This window comes from Sesamum indicum, linkage group LG8, assembly GCF_026168435.1.
Source record: "Sesamum indicum cultivar Baizhima isolate 11 linkage group LG8, ASM2616843v1, whole genome shotgun sequence".
Classification (NCBI taxonomy): domain Eukaryota; kingdom Viridiplantae; phylum Streptophyta; class Magnoliopsida; order Lamiales; family Pedaliaceae; genus Sesamum; species Sesamum indicum.
The window spans coordinates 23,697,659-23,711,513 of NC_142664.1; the positions used below are offsets into that span (position 1 = coordinate 23,697,659).

Below are 13,855 nucleotides of genomic sequence, written 5' to 3' on the forward strand. Positions count from 1 at the left end.
CATAAGTTAGGGACGAAAAATATTATTTTTTCATTAATTATATATGGCTTAATGCAAGTTTTTTCTTGTATTTTTTGCATTTTGACATTTTAGACTTGTATCTTTCTAGGATATAAATTATAGGTCCTGTAATTAACTTTTTAATTTTTCATTGTTCAATTTATGACAATTCATCAATTTTTTCAGTGGTCAATTCCTGTACCTTGTATCTTTTAATTTTTTGCGGTTCTTGGTCCATTAAATTGATCAACGGCAAGAAACGTTCCAAATTAAAAAAGCACGTGTGATGTACATGCTTTTTTCAAAAATATTTTCAAACTTCGGGTAACAAGGGACCAATAATTCTTCAAGTTACAAGATCATATTATTAACTTTAGTTTGAAGAAAATCAAAATTATCAACCCCAACATATAGAACTAAAATTACATTTTTTTTTGAAAAATAATACAAGATAAAGATAGAGGGGGTAAAGGAGAATTTACCTATATTGTATTTTCGCTCTAATATTGTAAAGGTCAAAGTTGAATTAAGCAACTAAAATTCAAGTAATATATATAGAAGATTATAATTTCGACCAAGTTACAAGAGATAAACCATATGAAATAATACTTAATTTTACAAGTTGTATAAAATAAGAATTGAATAGCATCAACGACAGCTGGTCCTATAGAGAACCAAAATACTCCATCATCCTCCAACAAGGTCAAAAATGTATATAATGGTAACTAATTTAGTCAATAACATCAATTTTTGTACTCGAGTTATTATCCATAAACAAAAATATGGGATAATTACACCAAAAACTCCTAAAAATTTTATTGTAATTATAAATTACACCTCATACCTTTCATGTTTGCAAATAAAAATGACCACTATCAATTCTCCAGTATTCCAAGTCAGTGTCTTCAATTAGAAGAACTCTAAGTGCCAAGAATCCCCCCTCAAAAGGCGTAGCATCATAGTTTAAGCACCTCAAGATTCGGCAAACAAGCAATAAGACTCATGTCTTCCCAAGAAAGTCCCAAGTCCACCGAGTGTTAACTTCCTAAGACTCACTGGGAAAAATGGAGCAGGAGGCTTGGGGCCAAGAACTAGGACTCCTCAGAACTAGGATCTGGCATGTCGCTTCCCATGACCTCGAGATGCCTCAATTCTTGCATAGTCCAGATCTGCATGGGCAGATATGCTCGATGAACCCCAGAAGATATGATGCTTAAGTATTGATGGAGAATTAAGTAGTGAAGATTCTGGAGTTTGGATATGGAAGCTGGGAGCTTTCCGTTATAAGTGAATGAGAGGTACCTTAATTGAATTAGTTTCACTTCTTCGATGGGGAAGCCATGGTCGCATCCCTAGCTTTTGGCTCATCTCTTCGTGTTTCCCCTCCTATTTATAGTCGTGCTATTTGATTTCGACACCCCTTTCCATTCTTGCCTTTCCAACTCTTCCCCTCTGCCGCACCTCTAGCAGCTTCCACCTCGACCACAACCTCCAAATCTTTAAGGTACCATCTTCAATTCTTATTCTATTTTTCCCATGGTTCCAGATTCTTCTCAAATTCTAGTTCGAGCTCTAGTGTGACCTCGCCTTGTCTTTTAAAAAATTACACATATACTCATTAGAAATGTCAACATTATTTTCACAAACGATCCCTAATTTTAAAATTTTACATATACATTCCTCAAAAATATTAACAATATTACACACTTACCCGACTTTATTCAAAAAAAAAAAGTACGATTAATTTATGTAAATAAATTATAAATCAAGAATATAAATATAATTTTTAATTTGGTTGGCAATCTTTCTTGGACTGCAATCAAAAATAATTTACTTTTTCGATAATACTAATCCAAACGCTCCAAAGCAATATGACTTTCATGGCGAAATCTAAAGGGATTATAATTACTATATGCTACTCAGCCCAGTGATACTTCCGTCACCAAAGACTTTGGAGATGGTCCAAATCTCTATTGATGGCTTCTCATGACTTCTCTTTTCCATGACTTGTGTCTTTTATATGTATTTTATTTTTTTAGGATTTGAAATTAATATAATGTACTAAAGTTGGTATGAAGCTTGCTTGAAAATTTGTTTCTTGAAATAACATTTTCTTGATGATTAAAGAAGTAAATCCAAGGACATAGGAATCGAAATTGTTTACATTTTGTGGCAGTAATCAATCATCCTCATTTCAATTACCATGAAGGGTATATAGTAAATATTTCTCTTAGGAGGAAACAATTAATGGCCAAATTGTAAGGCTTGAATTGCTGCATAGTTAAAAACTTGAATTACGTAGCTGATTAGCCAACTTTTCGGGCTCAGTCATATGAGAAGTATTACTCGTAGTAAATTTGATCGAACTTAATCAATCACAAAGTAAGTGTATCACACTTATTATATAATTAGTCACTTGTCCTAATCACACATTAAATGTATTGCGCTTGTCGTATGATTGATTTAGGTTCGGCAGAGTCGAGTCTGAATAAAAATTCTCCATGAGGGAAAAACACCTGTTGGTCCAATATTGTTAGTTATGTGGCAGTAATAGCATTCTTGGTAATTATAAATAGGGAATTGTCGATTGTGCAACAATAATTGTTCTTATAAACAAGAATGACAAATAGGATGAATAGGTCATGTGTATGTCTCAAGCTCATTTTAAATGTGGGCGAGTTCATGTCTAAGTTTTAAGTTCAAGCCCAAAAATGAATTTTAATTATATGGTCTCAATCGAGTTCGTACAGATTTAATGTCTTGACCCCGACCCATCTTGAGCTCATCCTGAAGTTCAGCATCATATCGGGTCGGGTTGTGGGCTGGTTTGGGGTTGGAATAAATAGGTCAGGGTGTATTAGGTTTTAAGTTTTACTAAAAACTAAATTAAATAAATTTATGACAGAATCTGCCCTATTAATATTCCTACTTGTGATCGGCAATAACTGAAATGTGGTGAGGTAAAAAGTTTCAAATCTTCCAGTACTATCATCAATTTACCATAGATACATGCGATCGAATTCAGACAAATTTCATTTTTGCACATTCTAAAGTAATATTTTGCTTTTTTTAAATAAAAATATGTCACCATTAATATCTTACGTTAGTAGAGATTCATATAATCACCTTGTAAGGAAGTCTTTATATTAAAAATTATTTTGCCATTTTGGTAATTATTATATTTGTAAGGAAAGGAAAAAGTCCGGTCATGGCTTATGACCCCATGTGGAAACAGCTATGAATTATCATAATTAGCATTAAATACCCACATGAATATAGAGACTGAGACACCCACCCCACATACCCCATACCCCACAACTGTCAACATCACATGAATTTGAAGCTATGTCTGCATCTTCATGTCTCCATATATAAGTCATGTCACACTCACTTGACCATTATCATAATCAACATTTCCCTTCCATCTTTATCAATATATCATATATATAATAAATTATTTATCAAAATTTAATTAATTATATATCACGATGACTAGTACATATATAGATAAATAATAAAAAGCCATTGACTTCCCATCTGCTTCCAATTTTGACCTTGCACTTGAACACAAAAAGGAAAGGGAACACAATACAACATAAACATAAACTCTCCGTATTATATATATATATATTACAATTATTGTATAATGTAAAGAAATTATTGACGTGCGTTATTTTTATATTTTTACCAAATATTTAGAAAAAAATGTATATTTTTATATAGTATTATATTTGTCTGATTTAAAATAGATCCAAAATTTCAGTAATTGATTATGATCTTGTATTTTTCGAAAATTTTGTCACGTCATAATTATGATCTCTTCGTGATTATGATCCAATTTTATAATCTTCTATTACAGTACGAGTTTATATTTTATATTTATTTAATATATATGTATTGTGTGTATAAATTGAATATCTTTTGTGTTTTTCTTTAAAAAATAAATTGATATATATTAAATAAAATAGTGGATAGTATACTATTTTCACAATAAGAATAATTAAATTTGTCTCCACCCCTCCCCTTTTTCATCATTTTAAAATAAGGAGAAAAAAAAGACTAAAACATAGGGAAATAGAAGTTAAAGATAGAAAGAGTCAGTCAGTCACAATCAGTTAATAAGCTGATTCGCTCTGTTTCATAAAAGTTTTTCTTTGTCATGTTTCTTCTTTCCCCACAACTATATACATACAGATATACACAAAGATTTACACAACCGACGTAAACTCCTCTTCATGAAAATCAGTTTGCACTCTCGAGTTCGATTTCTCCATTGTTGATGTTCGCCCAAGAATTGAATTATAGAGAGTGTTTTCGTGTCTCAAAGCTGGCAAACTGTGTTCGTGTCTGAGTTTATTCGAATCCGACTGTCAACGAGTTGATTCAGCCAGTAACTGCGTGAATTTGTAGTAATAGATCTGAATCTAAGAGGGTTTTTGTTTTTGTTTCTGTTTTTGTTTTTTGTTTTGGTTTTGGTTTTGGTTTTGGTTTCCTGTTTGTCGGATAAATTAGGAGAATGCCACAAGATTCGGTGTCGGAACCCGACCCCGATGAATCCGATACTGAACCCGATTTCGTTGAGGCTGATCCCTCCGGTCGCTACGGTCGGGTTCGTGCAATTTTTGTTGTTATGTGAATATTTTGTTTTTATAGCTAACGTTGTATTCCATAATTCTGAAATGATTTTAGGTTTTCTGATCAGCTTAATGTTCTGTCTTATTGATTTTCTTCTAGTAACTATTCTCTCATTGTGTTTCTATTGCGATTTTGCAGTATAAAGAAGTATTAGGAAAAGGAGCTTTCAAGAAAGTGTATCCTTCATGGAATTTTATGTGCTTTGATTTTGTTTTGAAGGAGTGTATTTCAATCATCTTAAAATGAAAATGAGACTGAGGAAGATTTGTTCTTGTGAATCCTTGATTTAATTGCTGGAATATAGATATCGAGCTTTTGATGAATGGGAAGGAATAGAGGTAGCCTGGAATCAGGTTAAAGTGGCTGATCTCTTGAGGAATTCAGTTGATTTGGAACGGTTGTATTCGGAAGTTCACTTGCTAAAAACCCTTAAGCATAAAAATATTATCAAATTTTACAACTCGTGGGTTGATACCAAGAACGAGCATATCAACTTCATTACTGAGATTTTTACATCCGGGACTCTGCGACAGTATGTTAAACTATCTAAAATCTGTTTTGGTGTTTTTTTTTTTTTTTTTCTGTTTAATTGTTTACTATGAGTTTAGTCATCGACATTGGAAAATGAAAGGTCAAGTTGGTTTATGTGGCTGTGTAGGTATCGGAAGAAACATAAGCATGTTGATGTGCGGGCATTGAAGAAATGGTCCCGGCAAATCCTAGAGGGGCTTTCATATCTTCATAGTCATGACCCCCCAGTTATCCATCGGGACTTGAAATGTGATAATATTTTTGTTAATGGGAATCAGGGGGAGGTGAAAATTGGTGATCTGGGACTAGCTGCTATTCTTCAGCAGGCCCGTGCAGCTCACAGTGTCATAGGTAGTTTGGCTAATTATAAACTCTGTTCTCCAATTTGGTATTCGTTAGAGTTCTAAAGGCGAGGACACAATGTGATTTTTATCTAGGCACCCCGGAATTCATGGCACCAGAGCTTTATGAGGAGGAATACAATGAACTTGTGGATATATATGCCTTTGGTATGTGCTTGTTGGAGCTAGTGACCCTTGAATATCCATATGTTGAATGTGCAAATGCAGCTCAGATATATAAGAAAGTGACAGCTGTAAGTAGTCTTCATTTCTAACTCTATGTTTTGTTATTTTTCTTCACATTAGCCTGTTAACTGAGAACTGTATTGTTTCACAAAATACGATGTCATTATTTACTACCCAAATAATATGGGAAAGAAACAGAAGAAATAACCAAAACAAGAGGGAGAAAGACATAAATCACATGGTTTGGCACAAATGAAGCCTACATGTGCTTGGAAAAACAGGGAATCTCTGAAAAACGAGGCATACCACTCGCACCCCTCATCCACCCACACCCTAGCTGTTGCCCCACTATATCTATATATATGCTCCTAGTTGGATCAAATCCTAGTAAAAAATGAATAGGGAGTGAATATAGGAACTATTTACCTATAGGAACTAATTACCAAGATCAGGATGGGGTTATAGGATACCTAACTGATTAACACTCTCTCTTTTCTTCATTGTATAACTAAATTTGTTAAAGGGAATCAAGCCTGCATCATTAGGAAAAGTGAAGGATCCTGAAGTCCGGACATTTATAGAAAAATGCATTGCAAATGTCTCTGAGCGGGTGTCAGCCAAAGAACTACTTATGGACCCCTTCCTTCGATCAGATGATGATTCCAGGAGTAGAGGTCATTCACTACAGCCCCAGCACTCAAACGCAGGTGCACTTTGTGGGCTTCTTCTATTTCTGAATAGCATCTATATCACTGTTTCCAACAATTCATATGCGCAGATGATAATGGCGACCAGTTCGATAATGGAGAAACCTCCGGAGACACTATGCTCGAGGGAGTTCGAGACTTCACAGTGCAGGGTCAGAGAAAAGACCAAAATACGATCTTTTTGAAACTTCGGATAGCAGATTCATCAGGTTATTGATGTTATTATACCTTTTGCTACATTTTGTCCTTGGTCTAACAAAAAAGATGTTGCCTATTGGATGTTATTAATCTTATTTGCTTTATGAGCTTAGGTCATATTCGGAACATTCACTTCCCATTTGATATTGAGGCGGATACTTCCAATGCTGTGGCTAGTGAAATGGTTGAAGAGCTGGATTTGACAGATCATGATGTCTCAGTTATTGCTGCAATGATTGATTCTGAAATTCGATACCATATCCCAGACTGGGCACCCAGAGAACTCTCAAGCAACAACAGTTCTAATGGTGATGTAATTCCAGAAAGTGGTGGGTCTGGAGGTCACTTTGATTCCCCCATGACAAATGATTCTGCCCAAACTGGTCATCTTGTTTTGGAAAGACTGCCTTCAGGTCGGAAATATTGGTCTGATTCACCCAAAGCTGGTGGTGAAAGCTCTCCACTAAAACCTGGGCCATCCAACTTGATGCCAACAGATTTCATAGCCTCTGGAGATGGCTGGTCTGAAGAAAATTCACAATCCCCTATTAGCCATAAAGATGTGGACATTCAAAGTGATGCTTCCACTCATACACCTTGCAGCAGGACTCATCTATCAGAAGAAATTATCATGCCATCTGGAACTGATTCAGGAGACATCAAAGTTATTGTTGAGAAGCTCGAGCACGTGTTGGATGAGCAGCTGAAAGAGTTAGATGAACTCAAGCAGAAGCATGAACTGGCTGTTTCAGATCTTTTAAAGGAACTCCCGCTGGAGATTCGTGGAACAGTTCTGAGCATTTGTAACAAGAAGATATCGGGACATAAATTGCATGATGACAGAGGCCATCTGGAAAATAGAACCATGAAAGAGGGCACCTAATTGGTGTAAGTCTTGCAATCATAATTTCTAGCTTGGAAATAAAGTGAAAAGTTCTTTATTTGCACCAATCAATATCCGTATCCTGAAGGTTTCAAGATATTCCAGAGTGATGTAAACTTTCCATGCTATTGGAGAGAGGAAAAAAGAAGTTCAATGGATGAAGGAGGCATATGTGGTTTCTCTAAGCACTGCCTCAAGAAGCTAACGGAGGATATTAAATCTGAACTAGGTATTTTAGTTCTTGCAAATGATATGGCAGAGTTATAGCTGTATATGTTTACTTGTTGAACTTGGCATTGCATGATCCTGGTCGAGTATGCACAGTTGTCAAAATAGGTTAGGAGGCTATGCTGAGGTGAGAGATTGTCTTGATGACAGGAATCCTAGGAACTACGGTTTCGTTAAGTCCTGATATATCATTTTATTTTTATCACAGACACAACCACCGTTTCCATACCATTCTATAATCAATAGCCCTTTGAGTTTTCGTGAAAAATATACCTATAAGATACGTGTTTGTGCATATTAACAACATGAAGCTGATTGTTCAGGAAGAATTTATGTTGAGAAAACGTCTGTGCTTCATTTCGGTTTTTGTAAGTTGGAGACAATAAGTTGAACTTGTCTCCCGGGAGACATCCAGGACTCGATAAATTATGGTACCACTAATGTCAGTATGCTTGATATATCATGGACAAGGCACCTGTTACTGTTTATGTTTCTTCTCCGCATATCGGTTGAATGCTTCTGTTCATGGCATTTTCTTTTTTCTTTTTTTGAAAGAACATCAGGTGAATGCATTAATCCTGTTTTTGCTTTACGTAGTTTGTGATATAGTATGAAGAGTTTCATGTGAAGTTTGTCTTGACAACTGCCAGGCTATCCTAAGCTATGTGTAACTTTTTACTCTGAATTTTGCTGCATAGAACAGCATTCCCTGAATTTTAATCCTATATTTCCCAGTTATTTTCTGGTAGTAGTTAATTGTTTATCCCATTAACCTGTGGCATGCCTTACATGTTTACTAGTAGTCGTGGCACGCCATTCATGCGTACATATAATAAATAATATTTTATATTTTAAAATATATTATGAATAAGAAAATATATATACACTAAAACATCACATTTTCAAAATAAATAAATAAATAAAAGAAAGCAACAAAAAGAATTAGAGGTATTATCGACATAATAATAAAATTGGTTCTGCGATGCCATAATTGTCTTTTGTAAGAGAAAAAGGCCTTCTCCTATATATTAGTATAGATGTATTTAAAATTTAAAGTATGTTTATATAATTTTTATTATTTCAAGATTTTTTTTATAGATAGAGAAAATACTTTATGTTATATCCAAATTACTATAAGTATTGCATTTATAAAATTTGTTGATAAAAAAAGATAATGACATAATTATTGTGAAAGGGAAAACAAAAAAGCATATATCTTATAGATTAATTTCTCTAAACTTGTTTTAAAAAAACAATTATTCTGTCTATTTCAATTACCATGAAAGGTTTTCCATCAAAATCGGACATTATTCAATTTAGTTATTGCAATACCATTGATACATTAAAAGTACAATTTTCATCCAAATAACTGTCACAAAATATTCATTTCGTATTGCATAATTTGATCATTCCACATTCACCAATGTATTAAAAATAAACTTCAATTGACTTTTTTAAATAAAAATTTAAATTCAAGGTTTGTAAATAAAAATAAGTATAATTACATCTATACTTTTAAATTTGTGATTTATTTACATAAATTATTTTATCTTTTGAATAATTATAAAGATCAATCTTGATAGTTAAAAAATCAGAATACGATATTGACGATTTTTGGAGGGGTGTATGTAATTTTTAAAAAAGCATAGATAATATATATAAATGATGTTAATATTTTTTAATAAGTATATATGTAATTATTTAAAAAAATAGGAGTAATTTATGTAAATAAATGAGGGGGTGAAAATAATTATTCAACAGTTTAGCAGTTGGGAGTGCATAAGCGGAGTTGGAGAGAAAGTGCATTGTTAGAATTGGGGAGAAAGTAGAAACGGATAATAGTGCACGAGAGGAGAGGTCCTCTTTTCTTCTCTTCTTCCCACAGATAACATTCTCAATCTTCACTATATATTATCTCCTTTCTTCCTCCAACATTTTCCTCTCTCTCTCTCTCTCTCTCAACTCCCCTCTCCCTTCTTCTTTCCCCACACCCACAACCCCGCTCTCCGCCATGGCCTCACTCACGGCCACCGCTTCCGCTGCCGTCGTCGCAAAACTCGCATACCTACCCACGCCTTCTCTACCTAACCCCGCTTCTTCAAAATCCACTAAACTTATTCTCTCCTCTTCTTTTACTCCTTCATCTACTACCCTTTTCCTCCATCCCACCACCACGACGCTCCGGGCCCTCCGCCGCTTCTCCATTCGCGCCGCCCGTGGCAAGTTCGAGCGCAAGAAACCCCACGTTAACATCGGCACAATTGGCCATGTCGACCACGGGAAGACCACACTCACAGCTGCTCTCACCATGGCCTTAGCCTCGCTTGGGAACTCGGCCCCCAAGAAATATGATGAAATTGACGCTGCCCCTGAAGAGAGAGCTCGTGGTATCACAATTAATACGGCTACGGTTGAATACGAGACTGAGAATCGGCATTACGCCCACGTCGACTGCCCCGGGCACGCTGATTATGTTAAGAATATGATTACTGGGGCTGCCCAAATGGATGGGGCGATTCTTGTGGTGTCTGGAGCTGATGGGCCTATGCCACAGACGAAAGAACACATTTTGTTGGCTAAACAAGTTGGAGTTCCGAATATGGTGGTGTTCTTGAATAAGCAAGATCAGGTTGATGATGAGGAGTTGCTTCAGCTGGTCGAATTGGAGGTAAGGGAATTGCTTTCCTCTTATGAGTTTCCTGGTGATGATATTCCGATTGTGTCCGGTTCTGCTTTACTTGCTTTAGAGGCTCTGATGGCTAACCCTGGAATTAAGAGGGGGGAGAATGAGTGGGTGGATAAGATTTATCAGTTGATGGATGAGGTGGATAGTTACATTCCTATTCCTCAGAGACAGACTGATTTGCCATTCTTGATGGCTATTGAAGATGTTTTCTCGATTACGGGTAGAGGGACAGTGGCTACTGGGAGAGTAGAAAGAGGGACTATTAGGGTTGGTGATACTGTGGATCTTGTGGGGCTGAAGGATACGAGGAGCACTACAGTAACTGGTGTGGAGATGTTTCAGAAGACCTTGGATGATGCAATGGCTGGGGACAATGTGGGCTTGTTGTTGAGAGGTGTTCAGAAGATTGATATTCAGAGAGGGATGGTTTTGGCCAAGCCCGGAACCATCACGCCTCACAAGAAGTTTATGGCTATTGTTTATGTGTTGAAGAAGGAGGAGGGTGGAAGACATTCTCCATTCTTTGCTGGTTACAGGCCTCAGTTCTACATGAGGACTACTGATGTTACAGGTAAGGTGAACACCATCATGAATGACAAGGATGAGGAGTCAAAGATGGTTATGCCCGGTGATCGTGTGAAAATGGAGGTTGAGCTTATTACACCAATTGCTTGTGAGCAGGGGATGAGATTTGCTATCAGAGAGGGTGGAAAGACTGTAGGTGCCGGTGTCATTCAATCCATTATCGAATGAAGAGGCTGACAAATAACTGAGGTTAAACTATCCGTGGGAGCTTATGTTTGACTTTGCAAGTTTGGTAATCCATCGCCCACAAGATCTCTTAATTGTCATATATGATGGAGGTTTTTTGAGGTTACTCTTCTTATGCATTACTGTATCAGTTTAGCCTAAGAACATTATTGTTATTATTCAATGGAAATTTACTTTGTTTCAATTGTTTCTGTTTGTTGCGAGCTTCTTATCCAAAGGATGAGATGCATCTCGTACATCTCACAATGCTCAACATTGTCTGGATTGGACTGAAATTTCTCTAAGAATTGAATGTTCATGCTTGTTTGATAAACCAGGGGGTATATTGTTTTTGTGTTGTTTCAGCTACTTCATTGAGATGTAAATTGAGATTCTCTTTTAATAATTAATTTTTCTGCTTAGCATGAGCTTGGAAACTGTGGCATTCAAGTGGGAGGAATTTCACAGTTGAAAGAAACTAAATATTTAACCCTCTTCAGCTTTTCATGATTGTTCATCGTTGTAGTATCTGAATATATAATGTCATTCTCAAATTTCGTCTATTAGATTCAAGATTGGTCACAAGTCTGTTTCCCCACCCCCGGCCCCAAAAAGTAAAGGAAAAAAGAAAAATCCAAAATTCAATTTTTTGGAAATATTTATCTCTGTTTGCTGACAGTGTTGCCTTCAGTGACTGCCACTCTCTCTTAGTACAACCTTTATTCGGATATAGTTAGAATCAAAGTTGTCGGTTCGAATCAAGGGATGTTAGAAGACATTATAGTAATTGTAATGTACATCCACTTTCATCTTAAGAAAGCTGCTGCCCTTAATTCTCATCATCTATCTCAGTACCAATTTCAGAACAGCTCATCTTTATTTGTGCTGCTCTGATTGCAAAGAAGGATTTTCATTTCTCCAGCTGTTCCTTAGCTCGAGATAGTAACTTTGTGTTTCTACAACCACCCTTTGGAAATTCAAGGACCTATGATGCCTTTGGATTGGCCATCAGAATGTTACTAGCTATCAGGGAAGGGGTAACCGTGTCATCCGTAAAGAGCAGACATTTTGTGTGTGAACATTCATTATTTATCCTCTTATTTTAGTAACGATTTCATATCAGATGACATCTTTTTCGTTGGATAATTTGCACCAGGAATGTTATTTAAGCTACAAGCTATTGCAGGGAATGATCTCATCTGTATGATCAAACATGTACCTTGATTCTTGAAAATCACCCTGCTCATGAGTCCATTTAGCAGTTGAGCTATGACACGTTGGGACATATGGATTTGTGTTTTCAGTCATCAGAGGCAGCAGGGAACAGTAGAGAAACGCTGGGTTTTTATAGATTTATTCCTGATTACTACCAACAGTTACTGGGAAAGTTACCTACAGAAAGAAGGTATACGAACATTCCATACAGTAGAACTACTTGCACAACCATACATGGAAAAGACTGTGTCATATTCATGACGGTCTAAGCATACCAGCAAACGTTGTTTACCCCAGGCAAGTTTACACCTTGAAGGTATCCCATTTGCACAGCCCAAACCCATTCTGCTTATCCTGAGTGAATCCATCATCCTCCACATCAATGTTTATGACTTCACCGCCAACTCCAATGGCCGTTTCGCGTTCAACAAAGTGAACTTTGTTTTGCACCTCAGGGGCCTGATGCTTCTGATTGTACATATTATGGTTGTTTTTCTCTACGTAGGGGGAGGAGTTGTTGAGAACTTTGTGGACATTAGGGAAGTGAGGATAGTCAGGGATCACGGTAGGCGTTCGTAGCATTCGCGTGATGCGTTCAAGGTATTCATCGATAGACGAGTTGGAGCCACCCTTGTAGTAGCTGTTGCTCATTTTTTGGCCTCACCTTCTTGCACAGCAGAAATAGGTAATGGAAGCTCACGAATTTATAGATGATGCTCTCAGGATGATATTCCTTTCAGACAGTGGGTTTGGTCGTGCCTGAATCTGATGCTTGTCTTTAGTCAGTTTCATGTATTTGCTTTTGTGAAATAATCTGTGTTTGGATCAGTAACTTCAGTATTGCACCTTTATTCGAGGAAAGAATTACACATCCGAAGCCCCTGTTCATGATGCAATTGAATCCACAGTGAAAGATGAGGACTAGCTTTCACTCGGCACGTGCTGAGGAACATAATCAAATCGAATGGAATAAAACAAACAAATCGGATCAAATCAACTGAAAAAACAAACCAAATCATGTGTGTACCGGACAAATGTTGTTTCCTAATTTAAGTCTTTATCGAGCATTACTTTAATTCGGTTTCTAATTTTGGGATTTACTGATAATACTCAAGAATACATCTGTGTCATGACCCAAGCATTCGGCAAGATATATTTGGAATTTGATGAAAACATCATAGGAGCGATAGTGAAGAGCAGAATAAGTGTGAATACCGACGAAAGTTGTTCCACTGTTTTAGCATTTCTCATTCAAGATTTCCTTCTATTGTGGAGAGAAGTGATGGTAGCTTTATATTCAGTACAATGATATAACAAGCAAAGTATTTATTCAGAATTCTACTCTCTCATCAACTGATATCTCTCTCTTCTCGTCTCCTTCCCCTTCTATCACTCTTCATCCCAATCTCTGCATTAGATTTCTCTTGATGGCTGCATTATTGTTTCTCTCTACATTTTTACTAAAGATATCATGGCATCAGCTGATATACATTCT

General features: G+C 36.3%; 2 protein-coding genes across 2 annotated transcripts; both read left to right on the forward strand.

The window, feature by feature from the left end:
• The first annotated feature begins 4,096 nt into the window (after window positions 1–4,096).
• Window positions 4,097–8,169, forward strand: LOC105179371 (putative serine/threonine-protein kinase WNK3). Its single transcript, XM_020691324.2, has 8 exons — window positions 4,097–4,609; window positions 4,774–4,811; window positions 4,940–5,167; window positions 5,294–5,517; window positions 5,604–5,761; window positions 6,217–6,400; window positions 6,472–6,609; window positions 6,712–8,169. Exons 1-8 carry the CDS (start codon window positions 4,517–4,519, stop codon window positions 7,479–7,481), a joined length of 1,833 nt encoding a protein of 610 aa, XP_020546983.1. The 5' UTR covers window positions 4,097–4,516; the 3' UTR covers window positions 7,482–8,169.
• A 1,361-nt stretch (window positions 8,170–9,530) lies between these two features.
• On the forward strand, window positions 9,531–11,350 carry LOC105179372 (elongation factor Tu, chloroplastic). The gene has a single exon (XM_011102982.3). The coding sequence runs from the start codon at window positions 9,721–9,723 to the stop codon at window positions 11,146–11,148; it is 1,428 nt and encodes a 475-aa protein (XP_011101284.1). The 5' UTR covers window positions 9,531–9,720; the 3' UTR covers window positions 11,149–11,350.
• Window positions 11,351–13,855: the final 2,505 nt, after the last annotated feature.

Excerpts from the sequence above, each read along its gene's own strand:
- LOC105179372 (XM_011102982.3), top strand. The coding sequence starts at position 9,721 with ATGGCCTCACTCACGGCCACCGCTTCCGCTGCCGTCGTCGCAAAACTC.
- LOC105179371 (XM_020691324.2), top strand. The coding sequence starts at position 4,517 with ATGCCACAAGATTCGGTGTCGGAACCCGACCCCGATGAATCCGATACT. Across the intron at positions 5,168-5,293 it reads ACATCCGGGACTCTGCGACA|GTATCGGAAGAAACATAAGC; the intron begins GTATGTTAAACT and ends GTGGCTGTGTAG. Across the intron at positions 6,401-6,471 it reads GCCCCAGCACTCAAACGCAG|ATGATAATGGCGACCAGTTC; the intron begins GTGCACTTTGTG and ends TCATATGCGCAG.